The sequence below is a fragment of the Acomys minous genome (assembly GCF_964271855.1).
Source record: "Acomys minous genome assembly, chromosome: 17".
NCBI classification, from domain to species: Eukaryota; Metazoa; Chordata; class Mammalia; order Rodentia; family Muridae; genus Acomys; species Acomys minous.
In genome coordinates, this window is record NC_140500.1 from 59,601,429 (window position 1) to 59,622,893 (window position 21,465).

Below are 21,465 nucleotides of genomic sequence, written 5' to 3' on the forward strand. Positions count from 1 at the left end.
CCCATAGTGAATAAACAGACAAATAAGATGGAACACAATGTTGACGCCGATGTTTCTACCACGGCACAGGAGACAGAGATATGAAACTCTGTAACTGAGGGCATACCCTGAACCTACTTTCAGGAACTCTGAGGGCTGTACACCAGCTTCCAAGATGGAATAGAAGGAGGACTTATGGAAAGAGCTCCTGTGGGGTCTATACACACATACACACATACACACACACATACACACACACATACACACACACACATACACACACATACACACACAGACATACACACACATACACACAGACATACACACACATACACACACACATACACACACATATACACACACACACACATACACACACATACACACACACACACACACACACACACACACACACACACACACACACCACCCTCCCCGTAACCACCAGCCCAGCACCAGCTGCCAGACAGAGTTCATCAAACCTCTTCTATTTTCTCTCCTCTCCTAACCATGGTGGTGGCAAACTGTTGCTGTCTGGGACTAACTCTCTCCAAAGCTTCAGGCAAAGACACCTTAGCTTAACAACCATATGGATGCCAACGTATGGATTCAATGTGTTACTTGCTACATGGGGAGACCAGGATTCCACAGGTGCTAGAGAAACAACAGCCATCGGCCTCCCTCACCCCAAAACACATGAACAAACAGAACCCAGGAGCCACCCACACACCATAGCACTTAGCCCTCTTCCCTTGATCTTAGAGTCCCGTGTGCCCTGCCTGGCCTCAGGTCTACCTCCATGCCCCAGCTGCCTACCACAGAGGCATATGGGGCACTAAAAGAGTAACTGCTGGTAACGTGGTGCCTGGGAAAGACAGGGACAGTAAGGGACACTGATGGAAGATGGTTAACTCCTCATAAAGTCTCTTAGCTAATCACAGTGTACCAATGACAATGTCTTCATTTGGGCAAATGTACCAGTCACATAAGGTGCTAATGGGGAAGTGGGGTGAAGGGCACATGGGGATTCCAGACTATAAGAAATGCATCTCCTGAGTGCTCGTAGGTCTCTGGTCTTTGAGATGATTGCTTCTGTGCTTGGCCAGAAGCTTCTGACAGGGTTCAAGCTTGTGCTCACAGACATAAAATATCCAAGATAACGGCCCTGCCCCAGGAGATGGAGACTTGCCAAGTAGCCAAGTAGTGGCAGTCACATCTGCCCACTGAACTGTGAGTGATTCATACCGGCCTCTCTGCCCCAAGCCCAAGGCACCTCCCACTTACTTTCCAAATACCGGCTCCAGAGTGCAAGGGATGTAGTTATCCTGGTCACTCACAGATTTCTTCCCTATGGAGATCTTGATGTAAGGGTCACACTGGAAGACACAGAAATAGACAAGTAAAATCACTGGATCACGGTGCCTTCGGGGCTTCTGCCTTCCAATGGCCATCAGGGATCTGTGATGCAGATTGGCCTGTCAGGCCAGGGCCCATCCTTCATACCACACCACACAGCATGCCATACCACACCACGCCATGCCGTAACATACCTGTTCACGTCTTACCACACTTTACCGCACTACAGCACAACGCGCTGTGCCGTGCCACACCACATCATGCCGTGCCATATCAAACCGCTCCACACTAAATACTTTATCACATCTTACCACATACCACACCACACCACACTTTACATCACACCTTATTGCACCATACTACAGCACACCACACCCTACCATACAACACCACACCACACCACACTACACTGTACCACACCATACATTATAGCACAACACAATACATTTCACCCCGTCACGCACTATGCCTGGACAGGCCTTCTAACCCCCTATCAGTGAGAAGGGGCACCTGAGAGTGTCCTGTACTCTTGACCCACTGGCACTCGGGAAGAGGTGCGTGTGGTCAGGCCTCTACCCTCAGACACACAAGACCCCAGCCAGGTTTTGGGGGGAGGGGGGTCCTCTTCATTTTCCAGTGGCTTATTTCCAAAGATGGGAGGAGATGGACACGTTTTGTCTACCTAGAACAGCCTGGGCCTGTCTTCAGGATGCTGTAAGTGGCAGTGGGCTTCCCACAATCCTGCAGGACCATGACATGAGCGAGGAACGAGGGCTAGCACAACGCCATGAAGGTTTCACGGATACAAGCCAGGATGACAGCCATATCCCAGAGGCCATCTGTGCTGCCCTGACCAGACAGCAATCATCTGCACTGCACTTGGGAGCATGTGTCTTCTCGTCTTTGAATGGCAGGACCATGGGTGGGGGGTGGGCGGTGGATAACAAGCTTACCCCCCAACTCACCTTAGGGACACATACATATGGGGCCTGAACACATCTAAGGGGACAAGGAAGGGCCCAGACTTGTACCTGTAAACCCCACCCACCCACTCTTGTCCTGCTGTTCTCTCTCCCTTTCAACTCTCCTCTCTAGGCCAGCTCGTCTGTTTCAGACCTCCCTCCTCCCTATCTGGCCAGAACTAAGCTCTGTCTCTTGCTTCAGACATGACATTTAAGGAAAGATCTAAAGCTCACTAACCCAGATAAATGGTATCTTATTGTGGCTGGTATCTACATAGATAGATAAAATGGTATCTATTTTGTGAGCTGGAGGGATGGTTCAGGGGTTAAGAATTGGCTGCTGCTCTTCCAGAAGACCCGGGTTCTATTCCCAGCACCCACATGGCAGCTCACAACTGTGTCTAACTCCAGTTGTGGAGGATCTGGTGACACATTCTTCTGGCCTCTGTGGGCGCCAGGCACATACGTGGTGCATACACACAAAATACCCATACACATAAAATTAATAATAATAATAATAATAAAGTTTACAGAATCAGCACCAACAGCCCATGATGAATAGACCATTAACACTGACAGAGCAAGCTTTCCTGGTCATCTAATGCCATGGCCCACGGAAGTCACCAGTGCTGTACCTCCGCTCCCAGTTCCCCTTGCTACCCAGCACCAAAACCTTTCCAGACTCAGCCCAAACCTCTGCTCCACTTTACCACATGCCACAGGCAAGTTCTACCTGTGAACTGAGCAGTCAGCTTTCAGACCAGCGTCTATGCTCCAGGCCTTTCTTAAAGTGCAACTTTCCCCTGGCCTACCAATGCTCCTATGCCTATAAGCATCCTTTTTCCTTCCTTCGAGGCTTCCCCCATTTTTCCAAAGGCCCAAACAGACTTTGGCCTTTCCTGACCTCCTAGGGTTGCTCACAAAGATCTCTCAGCTCCCTCTCAGTTCTGCAGGAGTCTTTGGGTGTCCTGGTTTACTGTGGCTTCCTGGGACAGAAATTCTGTCTGCCTTCTTCAAGCCAGGCTTGCTGCTGTTCTCAGGGGATCAAGGGCTCCAAGAACGTTACCTTGCCATTGGGGTCCTTGGGTTGTAAGCCAAACGCTCGGACGATGTAAATACGGACCAAGCATTCCTGGGGACCCTGGGCAGCCAGCTGGTGGAATTGTCTCGGGGGCACGGGGATGGCTGGATCTTCTGGGAGGGGATAAATTTTGAAGAGACCCTAAAAGAAATGGGGACTTTGATTTTCGTTTTTGTCATCATTGATAGTAATACAGCAGCCAATAGGGCCATTACTCTCGTTTCTGAGCACCATCACCATGGAGACCATCTAGCCTCAAAGCATCCCACACCATCATCCAATTCCACATCAGCCACAAGGACAGCAGCAGCAGTAGCACCATGGTCACTGTTGCCACCACCCCTGCCTGTTCAGTTATTGCTGCGCCCTCACAACCAAGCCAGGGACCGACCTTAAATTCTCCAATGACAGACGGGTCTTCTGTCTCCTCCTGAGTCTTGCCCCGGTAGAGTTTGAAGGTGTTACAAAAGTCTGTCAGGCCCCCAAAAGCCTCCACATTCTCCAACTGTGTATCATAGACCTGCCACAGGGGTGAGAAAAGAGTGAGAAAGTAAGAGGAAAGAAAGGGAAGAATTGGAGAGGGAAGCAGGACACTGTGAGCAAAGAAAGAGGAGAGGTGGAGGAGAAACAGTGCCTTTGACAGGATGAAAAATCAACAGAGGAAGTCAGCAGGGTGGCACATGCCTGTGTTCCCAGCCCTCAGGGAGGCAGAGGCAAGCAGAGCTCCGTGAGTTCGAGGCCAGCCTGGTCTACAAAGTGAATACAGGACAGCCCAAGGCTACACAGAGAGACCTTGTCTCCAAACAATAATTAACAGAAGAACAAAAGCAAATAGAAGGCAGGGTTGCAAGGGTGGAGGAGGGAAGAAAAGAGGAGAGAGAGAAAGAAATGAGAAGACAGGATGGAAAGAAAACCCCAGAGACGGGGGAGGGGGAGAAGGAGGACATGTGTTAGTATGTAGTTAGGATGTAGGATTTCAGCTTAATCAAATCTTCAAGTTATCTGAGACTCACAAAAGTGACACATTTTTAAGTGACCCATTGAGACTACAAACAAATGAAAAGTTAATCTGCGTGAAGGGTTGGGTGAGTCAGAAACCTCATATGGTCTATAATTTATCCTATTTTTATTATTTGATTTCAGACTTGGCTGCCTAATTGGCTTCCAATCTCTTACAGTTAACGTGAGTTCTTAAGGTTAAAAATGGTACTCTGGTGCCTCACATTTGACCATGTCCCCTGGAGGGGGAGACCTGGTGGCATTCAGAGGAAGGACAGCAGGTTACCAAGAAGAGACTTGATACTCTATGAGCATATACAGGAGGAGGAGGTCCCCCTCAGTCACAGTCATAGGGGAGGGGAGTAAGAGGAAAAAGGGAGGGAGGGAAGAATGGGAGGATACAAGGGATGGGATAACCATTGAGATGTAACAAGAATAAATTAATAATAATAATAAAAAACTAAAAAAAAAAAGGCTTCTGAATGCTGCCTTGGCTCTAAGTAAAGTTAAAGGTCCAGGGTTGTATTTCTCTCTCCTTAATATTCAACAGTTTGTGTTTGTTTCTCCTTCTTCTCAAAAAAAGTAAAAACAAAAACAAACAAAACAAAACAAAAAAAGAAAAATGAAATTTTAAAGCTGGACAGTGATGGCACACGCCTTTAATCCCAGCACCCTGGAGGCCGAGGCAGGCGGATCTCTGAGTCTGAGGCCAGCCTGGTCTGCTGAATGAGATCCAGGACAGCCAGTGCTACACAGAGAAACCCTGTCTCAAAATACCAAAAATAAAATAACATTTTTAAGTGTGAGGGGGAGTGTGGTGGTGCATGCCTGGACCCCCAGACTCAGGTACTATAGGAAGACCAGAAGTTCACAGCCATCACTACATGGTAACTCTGAGGACAGCCCAGGGCACATAAGGTCCTGTGCTCCCAGGGAAAAAAAGTGTTTTAAAACATGACTTCTAATTTTAAAAATTGTAATAAATAAATAATTAAATAAATAACATGATTCTTTTGAATTCTCCAGGTAAAGGAGGCTACAGAGATTTTTTTTTTTTAATCTTATTACTAATTTCTAGTCTTAAAGCCTTATGGTCAGAAAGTGGTACCTAAGGCATCGCCTCTTCTTTTTTGGTTGTTTTGTTTGTTTTTCATTTTTTACTTTTTAAATAATTTATTCAGATTATATCCGAATTGTTATCCACTCACTTGTATATTCCTGTTCCCCCCCCTCCCTCCCTCTTTCACCGAATTTCCTTCCCCCTAGACCTGTGACAGAAGGGGACCTCCTCTCCCACAGTATGATCACAGCCTATCAGGACTCATCTGGATAGCCTGCATAGCCCACCGGCCACACACACACACACACACACACACACACACACACACACACACACACACACACACACAAACACACACACCCTCCCCAGCTCTTCTTAAAAACTCATCAAGGCTTTCTTCACAGCTTGCAACATAGCTCGTCTACCTTGAATCTCTCTATATTGTAGTTAGAGTCACTGTAAGATCTAATGTTAATATGGCAATAAGGCCAGGGATCGCGGCACACATCTTTAATCCCAACACTTGGGAGGCAGAGGCAGGTGGATCCTATGAGTTTGAGGCCAGCGTGGTCAACATAGCAAGTTCCAGGCCAGCCAGGACTACACAAGGAAGGGAGCGGGGCAGCAGTGGAAGGAAAATGTTGTACTGAGTGACTGGCACCATCTGTACTGATAAGGCAGACTGCTTGGGTCTGAGGATTAAGTACATTTTATATTTGGATAGTGATGTAAATTTCTAGTTTCATATTTGTTTTCCCAAAATTCTCCGTGGTCTTTTCTCCCTACTCATCACCCGTCTCCTTCTCCTTCCTCTTCTTTTTCTTTTTCTTCTTCTTCCTCTTTTCTTCTTTTCCTCTTCTCCTTCTTCTTTTTCTTCCTCTTCTTCCTCTTCCTCTTCTTTTTTCCTTCTTCTCCCTCTTCCTCTTTTCTTCTTCTTTTTCTTTTTCTTCCTCTTCTTCCTCTTCCTTTTCTTTTTATTCTTCATCTTCCTCCTCCTCCTCTTCTTCCCTTCTTCTTCCTCCCCCCATCACCCAGTTTTGGGCAAGATTCTCCTTCTCAGTCTTTACCTTGATAGTGTTTGCTTAGACTCTACTTATATACATACTTTCTCAGCTCGATCAAAGATCTGTCAACGCTATTTCTTCTAAAACCTGACAGTTAGTGCGCTTATTGTACACTTCACCTCTCCTCCTTCCCCGCCTAACTCTTGTCGTTGTGACACTCCTACTTCCTCAGTAAGAAGACACTTCCATGGTCTTGTTGCCCTGGTCCTCCCACATGTCCCCTCAGTTCCCGGGGACAATATGATCACAAGCAGTTCTTCTGTGCTCTTCCCAAGTCCCATCTGGTTGGTCCCAGCATCCATACCTGGGAGGTGCTGAGCCTCTCTGCCAGCTCGCTGTTGCCCACATGCTTGGCAGGCAGCATGGTTGACCCTAAAACACTATCACCCGTGTATCACTGACAACCCTACGTGTGCTCTTTCAGGGCCTCTGGATTTTCATAGTTGGGAAAACTGGAGCCACCTTGATTTGTTTTCTATTTTAAATGGCTTTGGTATTTTCCAGATAGGGGCAGGTGGGGAGGGGGTGAAAACAATAGGTGTGGCTACCTAAAGAATCCCTTCCTCCTCTTTGGGTTCTAGTCTTGACTATGTCTGAAGCTGACCAATCTGGGCCCACTGTCCTCACTCACAATGGACCTTCTGATACCATATATTCAAGTGCTCTTTCACAATGGTGAAATTTGATTAAACGATTACCTGCTTCTCTGTTTAATTTCACTGTTTGGGGTGTCATCCTCCAAGACTAATTATAGGAGCGTCTGGTCTCCTGTCCCTGGCTTATACACCTGCCGCTTTCTCTTTTCTCCTCAGAACTTTCTCTCCCCGTTTTCTTTTCCTCCTGTCTATTATCTCTGTCTTCTATGCCCAACTGTGTTTTCCATGTGGCCATTCTGCCCTGTCTGCCATCCAGGATTACGCTTTTGTCTCTCACTGGAGTCCGTCCAGTTCATGGATCTCATCCGTTCCCGGGCGTCATCTTTCACGCTTCACGTTCTGAACTTTCCTTTCAAAAGATTTATTTATTTGTTATTAAGTATATGGTGCTCTCCCTGCAGGTACACCTGCAGGCCAGAAGAGGGCGCCATATCACATTATAGATGGTTGTGAGCCACCATGTGGTTGCTGGGAATTGAACTCAGGACCTTTGGAAGAGCAGGTGCCACTCTTAACCACTGAGCCATCTCTCCAACCCAAACTTTCCTTCTAAAAAGCCCACAGTAAAGCACTCCTTCTCCTCTGCTCCTAGGCAAAACAGTTCTGGTAGGCACGTGTCCTCTTTCATTACTTTGATTTCTACTTTCTTTTCTTTTCATTTTTTTCTTTCTTTCTTTCTTTCTTTCTTTTTTTTCTTTTTTTTTTTTCTTTTTTTTTTTCCACTTTGGGTTTTTGAAGTAATGCTATGCAATTACATTTACTAACCACTAAGTGAGTTGGCTTTCCCTTGCCTGGCTGTTTCCTTCCTTCTCACCATGGCGGCGCAAGGCCTCCTACAGACATGGCTCCTCCACGTCGCTCCACCTTCACAGCTCCACTGAACCAAACCAGGTCTAGGCTTCTGTCGTCAGCTTGACCAGCCTTCAAAGCTCCTGCAGCTTTGGGAAGAAGGGGCAATACTGCCTGCTTCCTGTTGCAAGTACTTCATCCTGAAACTATTATGAAAATTCCCAGGATCTAGGGAAGTAAAGAGAAACAGCAATAGCATTCTCCCATTTGGAAGAACACTTTCACTGGAGTCTGAGGGAGCCCCTGTCCTCATGAGCTGCCTTCATCCTTCATGATGTCCCGTGGCCTCTGCCCAATCTCAGCTGTCCTTGAGCAGCCCTTACTTATATTTTGGAGTCTGTGGCTTTTATTTGTTTCCAGCTTTTCTGAAAAATGGATTTTGTGGGTTTGAATGATTTCCAAGAGAAAGGGGGAAAAATGCTGACTTATGCAGCCATGTTCATACTGGGAGTCCGAATGAAATACTTTGTAAATTTCCAACTGGACGGACTTTTTGTTTAAACTTATTAATTTCTCAATTGATTGTACTTTAATATGTCCTGACTGATTTCTGTCTTGGGTAACTTACTACTAACCTAATTTGTGATCAGGTTTTGTAAATGTTCTCTGAGCATTGGGAAGAAAATGTATTCTTTATTTTTTATTACTTTTGTCTTCCTTTTTAAAAAAAAATAATAATTATTGTTCCCTGTCTCAAGGCTGCATATTTGCCGTTATGTTAAGCTGCAACTTAACTAGCTGTAGCTTTTTTAAAATCCCAAACTTTTTCTTTGGTTCTTCTATTTACTCCTATGTAATGTCTATTTGGTCAAAAGGGTAGTAATAATAAAAGTTCCTCTTCAACCTTAATTCTGTCATTTTGAGAGGCTACGTTATCAAATACAAGTTTATATATACCTATTTTTGCCCTACGTATTTCAATGTCCTGGGATCTTTGCTTGGGAAATACATCTTTTATTAAAGAAAAATCCACTGTTTGGTTCTTTGTTTTTTACTTAAATTCTTCCAGATCCCTCCTTATTTACACTTACCTGATTATATCTCCCAAAATAGAACCAAAATATTGCTTCCTGAAAGGCTGTTTTTCCCCCCAGCCATTCTATTTTCTTAAGTGTCTTTTAAGGAGAGTCTAACAACGTAGTAGAAGTCCTTATCACTTAGCAGGAAAGTTTGGTCCATTCTTGTTTATTAGGAAAATTAATATATTCTTCACTTTTCCTGTATTGTTTTCTGATTTCTGATTTTAATGCAATTTTGCTGTGCACTCTAATTTCTTTACTTTGCTAGTTAAGCCATGAGCTTTTACCCCCTTTGCTAGTGATTTGCAAAGTATAGGGTTATTCTCTCTCTCTCTCTCTCTCTCTCTCTCTCTCTCTCTCTCTCTCTCTCTCTCTCTCTCTCTCTCTCTCTCCCTCTCTCTCTCCCTATGTGAATTCCTTTCTCTGCCATACTATAAGCTGGTTTTCTTGGTGGTGGTGGTTTTCTTCCATTTATTGATATTAAAGGGCCAGCATTCCTTCCAGGTCCAGTTTTCCCCCAGAAATAGTTTGGATGCCTTTGTTTTGGAGAGCCTCTGCTTGCTTGGCAGCCGTTGGAGACCTCCTTGGAGAGGTCATGCTGGGGGCTGAGTGCCAGCTCCGCATCCGGCATCCTCCTGAGGACCGAGGGGCTGGGGCCTCCAGCCACCCTGGCAGCAATCCTCACCCTTGCTTCCTTTGTCACATTTCTTGGCAAGGCCACAGTACCCCATGCCAGACCTAAGTGGCCAAACCTTCTTCCTGGTGTGCAAACAGTTCTGCCTGTCTGCCTAGCCTCACACACCCAGCCCCGAAGCCAGAAGTACTAACTACCAGGACTTTGCCAGGACTTTGGGTACAGAACACCAGGCAAAGTCCAGTGGACATGAGGAACACCGCTGCTTTGTGAAACTAACCCCAGGATCCCCACTCAGGGACCCCAAAGGCAGAGGGTCCAGCCTGCACCACCCCAACTAGCTGAAACTTTCCCTAATGCAGCCCCTGAAAGTGCCCCATCTCCTAGCCTGTGCCCTATGCTTGCTCTCCTAGCCATGAAAAAGTCATGGAGTATAAATGCACCCTCACTTAGAGTCCAGAAGAGATTGTACTCAAGTCTCAGATAAAGAAGAAATAATTTTCAGGTAAGTATATTCCCAAGCCATATTTAAAACATACTTAACATTAAAAATCACATATTGTATCTGACATTTGGATGTAGCTGGCCACCCTACAATGGGGACCATATAAGAACTGGGGAAACAATTTTTGAGTCATCTTTGGTTATCCTTCTAAAATCTAGTCTGCCTAGAAAAAGCATAATTATATTTGTAAATTTTTCTCAAAATACCAGAAATTGGAGGACATATCTCCGGTTTTGGTTTTGAATTTTTTTTCTCCCCTACAGAAACAAAGTTTAGCATCTTAATTATACTTGCTAGGCAATTTCTGTCTCTATTCTAAGGGTCAAAGGTTGGAGGTCAGAGGTATATTCTCAGTTGGATTTCACATTTGATCTCAGATTTCCTACTGCAGAACAGTTTTCCAAAAGCCCCCAAAAGCAAGCGAAGGACACCACAAACCCCTCAGCACCCACCGTGGTTAGAAACATCAGTGATTCACAGTTTCAGCAAGTCTTTGCTTTGAAGCTCTGTGGAAGGAGCACCCTTACTTTCTTTTTTTCTTTAGGGGGATAAAATGCTGAAAAGGCATTTTATTTTATTGTACTTTTCATTTGTTTTTTTTTTTTTTTTTCAAGGCAGCCTTTCTCTGTGTAGCCTTGGCTGTCCTGGACTCACTTTGTAGACCAGGCTGGCCTCGAACTCACAGAGATCTCCTTGCTTCTGCCTCTCGAATGCTGGGATGAAAGGCGTGAGACACCACACCAGGCTTGAAAAAGCATTTTAAATGAACCCTAAACATTATTTCATCTATAAATATTTCAACATTTTCTCCTCTTTCGGTGTTTTCAGATTGGTTGATTGAGGGAGTGTGCGTGCATGCGTGATGTGTGTGTGTGTGTGTGTGTGTGTGTGTGTGTGTGTGTGTGTGTGTGTATACGCACATACTCACCAACTGTTGCTCTGCACACACATGGACTTCTATCAAGCGGGCTCAGGCACTCACACTTGGGCTGTCGGCCTTTGTGTGAGCCATCTTGCTGGTCTCTTCTATCTTTCTTTCATCCCTTGCAACCAGGGACTGAACCTAGGTCCTCACAAGTGCAGGCCAGCGCTCTGTGGAGCTCCTCCCACCACCAAGACTTCAGTGTTGTCAACACTCTACCACAGATACCTCCTTGCTTACCATCACCCACAGTGAGCTCTTGTTCCAAGTCCATGCTCTAAAGCGGGGTGGCCGACCATTAGACCGACCTTCAATTCAGACTTGTGAAGACTTCTCTGGTCCCCCACTGAACCCTCACTGCCCATCCCTGCACCCAACACCTGCTTGATTGGGGGATGCATTCTGAAGAGAGGTCTTACCTTCAGGGTGTCAAAGTCCTTCTCCAGGTAGGACCCACACTTCTCCCTCTCCCCGACAGAGGCAAAGAATTTGCTCCACCAGTCAATGAACTCCTCCTCCTGAGCAAAAAGAAAGAAGGGGAGGGTTTAGGAGACCACCTGCCAATCAAGACCGTTGGAATGGGGTTTTTCTGAAGACTTGAGTCTTCAGGCTGACCTGGATCCCAAGGCTTGCCTGGAAGTAATCAAGATTAGGGGGTGAGTTCCAGGACAACAAGCGCTGTTACATAGAGAAACCTTGTCTCAAAAAACAAACAAACAAAAGAAAAAACAAAGCAAATGAACAAACAAACAAACAAAAAATAGGGGGCATGGAAAACAGGGAGCCAGAGACCTCTGCCTCTCTGGGGCACAGGAACATGCAGACTAGGAAGCTTGTAACACCTGGTTGGCACTAAGCAACAGAGGCTCAGGGCGTGCTCCACCCCCAACTCCCAGCTCCCTACTCAGGTCTTATGAGGCAGGCATAACCACAGTGGCATCCCAGGCAAACTGGCTGAGGTCCCAGGATGTGCAGCTCTCTGCACGGAAGATGTCAAGAGTGCATTGTCTAAAAGCATGGTAAGGTTAAGCCAGGGAAGTTCAAGATCCAGCCCACAGCTCTGCTGTCTGCACTGGGACCCAGACTTGTCAAGGAGGAATCAAAGCAGAGTCCCCAAAGATCAGCAAGCATTCACCAAATGACTTTATTCATGATTATTAAGTGCTGGGAGCTGGGCGAGCAGACAGGAAGCTGTGACAACTGTGTCCTTTCTGTCGTTCATCAGTCATGTTTTCTGGAAGGGGTCCACTGCTGGCCACACAAACTTCCTTCCGCACCTTCCAGATCAGTTCCTGCCTCAGCCCTTCCCCAGCTGTGCCTCAGGGTGTACCTCTCCCTTAGAGAATCAGCATGCACCCTGAAGGGTCTGCCCCAGAAACCTACCCAAGGCAGGGCTCTCAGGCTGGGGCCTACCCATACCACTGAAACCCAGCCAGCCTAGTGAGAAGGGCTAAGAATGAGATGTCTATAGAGAACATTCTGGAACCATGACTGAAGAGTCGAGTTGGACATTTCCCAGCAGCTGCACCAGCCTATGTAGAGAACCGAGTATCTAAAGCTTAACAAAGCTTAGTTTTCCTCTAAGCCAAACCCTTTGAGTTCCCACTTTTGAATGAACCAGGCCAAGGGACCAAGCATGCAGTGAGGATGGCACAGGCACCCAGAGTTCCTGTCTATCCTGGAGGTGTGGTCCTAGCGCCCTCAGGAGGTACCCCAGAGAGCAGAGAATGAGGGTCAGCACAAGGCTGTCACTTACCAGTAGGACCCTCTGTGGCCACAAAAGAAAAAAACAGGGTCAGGTGGATTAAAGTGCAGGACAGCAGAGCTTCTGGATTTACAATGCTCCAGAAGACATATGCTCAGAGCAACACAAAGAATTGCTGTAACACACACACACACACATACACACACATGCACACTCACACAAACACACACACACGGACACACACTGAACACACACACAATAATCAGCACACAGGAGACAATGTTTACACAGTCGCATCCCAGAGAGACAGACATGCCAAATCATCCATGTAGTCACACAAAACACAGAGTGCACACAGGAACACAGAGACAGGCACACAGACTTAGGTAGTGGGTAGAATGGAACCCTGTTTAGCTGTTCGGCTCGTCCTAAAGCTTAGTTTCTTTCCCACTTGACTTAAGTCAGACAAGACAGGCAGCCAACCAGTGTGTTGTGCACACACACAAAAGACAGAAACACACGAGTTGTAGAAAAGACATTATATGTTTCTCTATCTTTACACATACATGCGGGGTGGGGCGGGGACTAGGAGACAGGGTAATAATATCATCAGCAGTGACAACCAAAGAGACAGGCTTTGTGAACACCGAGGACAGGAAGTATACCTTCAGCTCTGGCACCCTTGGAGCACTGAGGAGGGAAAAGCCAAAAGCAAAGCTCAATAAAAACTCAGAAATAAACTCATGGTGGTCACCTCTCTGACCATTCAATAAAGTTTAAAATTAATAAGAAAGGATAAAATGAAAATCCAAGGCACGTTCTTATAACCCCACTGAGTCAGAGAAAAACGAAAACTAAATTCAAGACACTCGAGTTGCAGTCAGGTCTGTGTGCACAGGAAAATTTTACCTGAAATACTCTCACTTTTATTCAAAAAGGGTGAAAATAATTTATGAAATTGCAAAAAACAGGAAAAGTGTAAATAAAACATAAAATGTAAATTTAAAGTAAAATTGTAAGGAAATGAGCCATATCAGAAAGAGGAATATTGCAATTGATAATTAACCCCACCTAAAAAAGAGATAAATATTTATCAAAGAAGAAGAGAGTGTGGGCCTTGAAAGTAAAAGCAGTGTCAAAAATAAAAATAAAAATACCTTCAGAGGAAGCTATCAAGCCAGGAGAGTTTTTGCTTGGGAGAAAGTTGTACCAGTCTTTAAAGAGAAATTATTCTTTGGTGCATAGCATAGAAGGGGAAAAGGTGAAAATTTTTTCCATTCATTTTAGGAAACAATGCCTGTCAAGGAAATACAGAGGAGAGAAGGAGGGAAGGGAAATATAAAGAGCTCTCATTCCTGAGTACAAAGATTCTGAGCAAACAGGTAGCCGCGACAGACCTGGTGAGTTCTAGCTGGGTCATTCTAGGAAGTGAGAACGGCTCACTAGAGATGGTTAAGACTCACGGGCCAGGGAAGCCAGGGCACACCTATGATTCCAGCATTCTAGAGGCCGAGACAAAAGCACTTACTCCAGTGTGATGTCAGCCTGGGCTACATGGGGCACTGGCTCAAGGGAAAGAAAAAGAAGTCTGAGACGGTGGAGCGATGGTTCAAGGGTTAAGAGCAGCTCTTGAAGATGACCTAGGTTTCCTTCCCATCACCTAGTGCTGGCTTACAACCACTTGTAACTCTAGGTCCAGGGTATCCGACGCCCTCTTCTGGCCTCCTCAGGCACTGCAAGCAGACAAATACTCATACACATAAAATAAAAAACAAGTACATCTTTCTAAATAATAAAATAAAACATGAATTATAAGGCCTTGTTTTAGTATAAAGACTAAACTAAAAATATTCAAAGCTGTTGCTTCTGAACGAACAGACTTTACGTACTTTTGTTTATTTACGTGCTTTTTATGGACCACGCAAATAATTTTGATTTGTTGTTGTTGTTGAGTAGAGGTATTCTTTGCATAAGTGGGGGAGAAGCGGTGTGTGCCATAGGTCTCAAGACAACACTGTTGAGTTGGGTCTCTCTTTCCACCCCTAGCTACCTGGGTTACAGGGATCAAACTCAGTTCCCCCGGCCTGTGCAGCAGATGCTTCACCCGCTGAGCCATTTCCCTGCCCCCCCCCACTCTGTCATTAATAAGTGAAGACTAGGAGCTTGTTTCAAAAGACACTACCAAGAAAGGGGATGAGACACAATTGGCGAAATGGGAGAAAAATTATTTGTGAATCATACATCTGATAAGAAACTGTACCTAGAATGTGTAGCGAACCCACACAACTCAATGAATTGTTCAAATACAACCTAAAAGTGGACGGAGAGGTCTGAGGGATGGCTCAGCAGCTAAGGATGCTCGCTGTTCCTGCAGGCTCCGGTTCACACCCCAGCACTCACATGGCTCCTCGGAACCACCTACAACTCCAGTTCCAGGGGACGAATCCGGGGCCTTCTAATCTCCAAAGACTCCCACGTGCACACGGTGCACATAAACTCACACAGAGATGCATAAGTAACACAATAGAGTAAGTCTTTAGGAGTGGGCAATGGCCCTAAGACCACATTCCTCCAGGGAAAACACACAAGAGCCAGTCAGACATAAAAACAGGGTCTCTGTCCACCTTGTCATCAGAGAAATACAAAGCAAACACCACAATGAGAAGCAGGTGACACACAAGGATGGCCGTCCTCAGAGATTCAGGGAACACGGCGTCAGTGGGGATGCGAGAAGCTGGCAGGTGCATAAAACATGGCGGATGGACACTGTGGAACGCCCCGGCCACTCTGAAAAATGGCAAGCAGTGCGTTCTGTGTGACTCCCATTCTGCTCCTGGTACACATCCTAGAGAAATGGACATGATACAAACGCATGGACTTGAAAGCTCAGAGCAGCCTTTTTCACAGTGGCCATCAGGTGGGCATGACCCAAAAGTCCATCTTCTGAAACTACACTAAGCAAATAAGTAAATCACAGAAGACCACCTATTACATGATTGCATTTAGATGAAATGAGACCCAAAGCAGAGAAATGGCTCACAGAACTGGAGATGGTAGCAGGCTGCAGGGAGCTGGTGTCTTTCCTGCAACGAGGAAAGAGTTCTAAAATGGATTGTGGTGTTGCCTGCACAACTCTTAATACAAGGGTAGGTAGGGGAGCCTCCAAACTGTACACTTTAAAGATGGTCTTGTCAGTACGTGCAGTAAACATTGAACCCCTACCCAGATCTAACCAAGGGACAGGTCATTCTCTACAAATGAGTGGAGAGGTGGGGACTGACTTTCCCATGAACTCTGGTGCCCCATATTTGACTATGTCCCCTGGATGGGGAGGCCCAGTGGCACTCAGGGGAAGGATAGCAGGCTACCAAGAAGAGACTTGATACCCTATGAGCATATACAGGGGGAGGAGGTCCCCCTCAGTTACAGTCATAGGGAGGGGAGTAAGGGGAAAATAGGAGGGAGGGAGGAATGGGAGGATAGAAGGGATGGGATAACCATTGAGATGTAATATGAATGAATTAATAAATAAATAAATTTTTAAAAGAGAATCACTGATAGAACCAAAAAAAATTTAAAAAATAAATAAATAAAGCCTGTCATGTGTTGACACAGATATCTCAACAAAACTGTTAGGAAAAAAAAGGGGACAAATGAGCAAACACAAGCTTAGAAGCTCGCTCACCCTAAAGACAAAGTAGGCATCTCAAGGATGTAGCCTAAGCAAGCAAGAACTGAGGTGGCATGGGGTCTGAGAGGCGGCTCAGTGGCTATAGGTGCTTGCTGCACAAGCCTAACTGCACAAGTTCAATTCCCGGAACTGTGTGAAAGGCAGGTACAGTGGTGAGCATCTGCAAACCCTGCAGTCCCATGGAGAGATGGGAGTCAGACAGAATGATGCCAGATGCTCACGGGTCAGCTAGCCTAGAGCTCACAGTGAAGCAGAAATGAGGGATCCTGATTCAGCAAGGTGGAAGGCAAGAAATAACTACAAAAGTTGTCCTTTGATCTCCACACATGTGTCCTGTCCGCCCCCCCCCCCATCTCTAAAACACAAACACACTAAATTTTAAGAAAATAAAGTGTATATTTTGTTTTTAATTGACAAGTAGTTGAGCACTAAACAGTGTCTGAAGCTTTCTTAAGATCAATTTTTTGTTCGTTTATTTTGTTTTGTTTGAAGCAGGACCACTCAGTGTAGTCCTGGCTGTACTTGAACTTGTCATATAAACCAGGCTGGCCTCAAACTCACAGAGATCTGCCTGCCTCTGCCTCCCTAGTGCTGGGATTAAAGAAATGTGCTGCTATGCACAGCAAGACCATCTTTTGCTGCTGTTGCTGCTGTTGTTTTGCGGCAGAGTCCCACGTCCAGCAGGCCATTCTTAAACTTGCTATGTGACAGAAGATAACCTGATTCTCCTGCCTCTACCTCCCGAGTGCCATGATCACATACATGTGACATTGCGCCTGGTTTATACAGCACCTGGAATAGAACCCAGGGCTCTGAGCATGCGAGGCTGGTGCTCTATCCACCGAGCTGCACCTCCAGCTTTGTCTATAATTCTTGTCCTTCTCTCTAGTCCACCCAAACATGCGTATAAGGTCACCAAGGACTTACGTGTTCATAAATCTAATGGAGCAGCGCCCAGGAGTCATTCTCCTCTGCCCCTGGTGCACATCATCTCCTTGCCTGTCCAGAGCACCCTAGTGTCCTCCTACCATTCTCAGCCTTTACTGTTGATCCTTCATTAACCCCTTCCTTTCTACAGGCACTCTCTCTTAGAGTTCTCCTCCAGTCCTACATCTTTAAATAAAATGGACGTTGGTGGGTCTCATGATAGACAGCCTAAATGACTCCTCCAAACTCCTGCTGCCTTGTGTGTGTCTGTCATTGTATGCCTAATGAGCCTCTTTAACGCCCTGTCTAGTTATCAGCCGGCAGCTGGCTCCTACTGTAGCCTTCCTCCCATAAAGGAACTGGCAGCCCTTCCTTCCAGGTGCTCAGCCGAGCTTTACACTCCTCTCCTCATGCCCACAGACAGCCCTCAGCATCTCTCAGACCCAGCTCCAGAGCGTATTCGGAATCCGCCATTCCCCACCCTGTCCTGTCTCTGTTACTCTGGTCCAGCCCTGTCCTGTCCTCTCATATTGGTCTCAACTGGCCTCCCATCTCTCTCCTTTTGCTGCCCTGTCTCTAAATCCACTCTTACCACCACAACCCTATAATCTGCAAATGGAGCCTAGCCCCGTCAGTGTGAAGCCTTCTGGTGTCTTGTCAGACGCCAGAATAAACTAAATAAATAAAGCTAAATAAACTAAATAAACTAAAGCCTTTGCGAGAACCTCACAAGGCTCAGTGTCAGAGCCTAGAGCTGTCGCAGCTCCCATCCTCTGCCCTCCTGCCATCTCACCCTCTTCCAGCCATACTACCCTTCCTGGTCCCAGGCTTGCTCGGCACTCTCTCGTCTTTCTCTTGAAGGGCCTCCTGAGGGGAGGAATCAGTGATGCCTACCGCCTCCTCAATATGATTCCAACTACAACCAAAGCGCGTTTCCACCGAAGCTCCCCATGGGGAACCCGCAAGCTTACTGGGATTGCTCACAGACCACAAGTGAGAGATCACTGCCACAAGCATGGGTGACCTCAAAGCTGCCGCACTGGGGAGTCTTCACCTAGGATGGATGACGGCTTCCTCATAACCACATAGCCCCTACAACTAACCTCATCAAACTATATATTCTAGCACCTCCCAAGCTCCCAGTGACTGCGTAATTAGGGCAGAATTGCATCCAAATGGCTGAGGGGAGCAGCCTCACTCACAGGTGAGGGTCTAGTGACCCTCTCTGCCTCCTCCTTCAATGAGGAAGTGTCAACAGTCAACCGCCCACTCCCTATGGCCTCTTGCAAGCGGGCAAAGCTGACCTGATGAAGATGGCATCTGTTCGGCTCACAGGACTGTGTTCTGCGACTTGCATCCATGACCGCTCCCCTTCCCCTTCGAGCCTGCCTCCAATGAACTCTCAACCTGTCTCTCCTGTTCTCTGTGTTTCAAGCTACAGCTTCCTTCCCGGCAATGTCTACCTTCCTTCTTCAACCCTCACTTTGTCTGCACAGCAGAGATCCCCACCAGACATTAGCTAGAGCTCCCTTAGGTCTTTATTGTTGGGTGTCTCCTTCATGGGGGCAGAGTCCCACAGTCCCATTACCTCTGATCACAGGGCCAGTTTCAACCCTTAGATCAGCTCTTGGTAATCACTGGCATCTCAGGAAATATGTGACAGGTATGTGACGTCAGAGGATGGGAAACAGATCATGTGTCATCAAATGATGAATTTAAGGGGCTGAGGATATGGCTCTGGTGATATAGCACTTGAGACTTTGCAGGAAGTTTTAGGTTGCATCCCCAGCACTGCACAAACCAGGTATGGTGGTGCACACCTGTAATCCCAGCAGGTGGGAGGTCAAGGAAGGAGGACCAGGAGTTCAAGGTTATTCTCAGTTCTATCGTGACTCTGAGGCCAGCCTGGCATCTATGAGACCCATCTCAAAACAAACAAACAAACAGTAACAGTGGGTTTAAGGTAGCATTTTGTTCAGCCGGCTCTTCTCCATCAAATAAGATGTGGGCACAGAAGCAAGAACAAGGGAGGTGTGGTGGCTTCTGACAAACCATCCAAACTTTTTCTGGATTCCTCCTCCATGAACTGCAGGATTTGGTAACATATAGCTAGCCAGACATCTTCATAGGAACTGTGCCAGGGCACCGGCCAGGAAGCTGCACAAATATAAGAGCCTTTGGCACTTCCTGTAGACCTCAGAGTGGCATGGGACATTAAAGTGTCACACACTCCACAGCTAAGCCTGCAGGTCAGGACAAGAGGGAGGAAGGGTGGGAGGGAAGGGCAAAGAAATAGAAAGAGAGGGGGAAGGAGAGAGAGAGAGAAGAGAGTGAGGGAACCAGGAGACCTGACCAAATTGTGGGGCTAAGAGTGGATGTCAGCAAACGCAGTCTGATCCATGTGTCCTGAAGTCACAGCTCAGAGACGCCAGGGTGGACTTGTACTGGGAACCAGACTGCCCTCCCTGGAGAAATAACAGCATCAAGAAAGTCCAAACCAAAATGCAGCTGCCACCACCAACCCCCACCCCCACCCCCGACTCTGGGGTGTGGAGGGGAAAAGTAAGCCCAAAGTGACTAAGTTTAAACCTAAAATGCCTAAGATTACCAGGGATTTTCTACCATTAGGAAAAAATGAGAGCTCAAAAGGGAGATTAAGTTGACTTACAGAAAATAAAGTGATATTTTTAACACACACTCATGGATATGGCTTGAAACTATCATTGCTGCCATTACCCCAGCCTGGCTTCTGATGGAGTCACCTCAAGCCCACTTCTCCCTTAACCTGCCAAGGAAGTCCCAGACTAAGTTGGAACAGCCTTGAGGGGAACCTTCAAGGTCTCAGCCAAGTGTCCCCCAGCATCTGAGTGTCTGATACTGACAGAAATGCACCCCCCTCCAAAGGGAGGGAGGCAGTCCTGTGGCCTCCAATGCCACGTGTGTCCTTGATCTCACCTGGGAACAGCTGAACATCAACCTTGGACCACGGCAAAGAGGAGGAAGAAACGCAAAAGACTGGTTCCTAAAGTGTCATCTGAAGCTTGAACCAGAAGTGTGACCACTGCCACTCTCATCCTGTACCCAAGGTTCAAGGCCACTCATCTCTCTACCAACCAAAAAAAAGTCAGTTTATCAAGGCATGGACTAAAGCCCCGCGCGTTTGAACTAATCGCCAGCCTCCAGTTGTTGAGCAAACAGCCAAGCAACGAAGACAGTCAGTCTGACAACCATCCTAATCCTCTGAGGCCTGAGTCAGCATGGCGTGGTCCAAACATGCACTCCCCATCACCACCCTGGTGCCTACTGCCTGTCATGACCATGGAAAGCAAAACTGGCAGCAAAATTTCTAACTCTTCTTGTAAGGTCAGGAAGTGGGAACTGGGGGGGGGGGGTCAGAAGAGAAATCCCCCCATACTGGGGATAGAACCCAGAGCCTTGCATATGCTAAGCAAGTGTGCTATTAATGAACACACCACCACCACCACCACCACCTTCAGCTTATTTTTATTTTTAGACGGGGTCTCACTTAGTTTCCCAGGCCAGTCTGGAACTATTGATCCTGATATCTCAACCTCCCAAGTGGCTGGGATGACAGTTTGTGCCTCCTGCTGCAGCTCATGGACAGAGCTTCTCTCCCCCAGGGCATTCGCTTGAATCAAAGAGACCAACCTACTGGCCAAGCTGATCGCCTATAACCACCAAGGTTATAGAGTTAGGCTGGAGGCCACTGTACAGAAGCACATGCCCTCTGCTAAGTGAAGCAATGGGCTGCTGTGTGTGAGCTTAAGCAAAAGCTAAGCTTACATAGAAAGCTATTCCTTTCCTAGAGAAATGGTTTCCAGTCAACCAAACAACAGGGAATTGTGAAGCTCTGAGTTGGTGTCCGAGAACTACTGTGAGCCTGATGTTGGTTACCATGGTAACTGTTCCTGCTGAGAGTACCAACACCCTCAGTGTTGAGACCCAGTTTTGCTAACTCGGGTATGACATCTTCGTTGCTCAAATGATGTCATAGGACATCAATTTATCTCCTGAGGTCTAAAAAGCTGAGGGCAA

The 21,465-nt window shown here is 46.6% G+C and overlaps 1 protein-coding gene across 22 annotated transcripts in view; it reads right to left on the bottom strand.

The window, feature by feature from the left end:
• Positions 1-21,465, bottom strand: part of DYSF (dysferlin) — a 200,235-nt gene that overhangs the window by 20,703 nt on the left and 158,067 nt on the right. For all 22 annotated transcript variants that reach the window (XM_084766036.1, XM_084766029.1, XM_084766046.1 and 19 more), the window contains 4 exons: positions 11,506-11,604; positions 3,770-3,898; positions 3,364-3,519; positions 1,264-1,355 (listed from right to left, as the gene is read on the bottom strand). In XM_084766036.1, the coding sequence (XP_084622162.1) occupies positions 1,264-1,355; positions 3,364-3,519; positions 3,770-3,898; positions 11,506-11,604 (476 nt within the window). The remainder of the gene's footprint in view (positions 1-1,263; positions 1,356-3,363; positions 3,520-3,769; positions 3,899-11,505; positions 11,605-21,465) is intronic.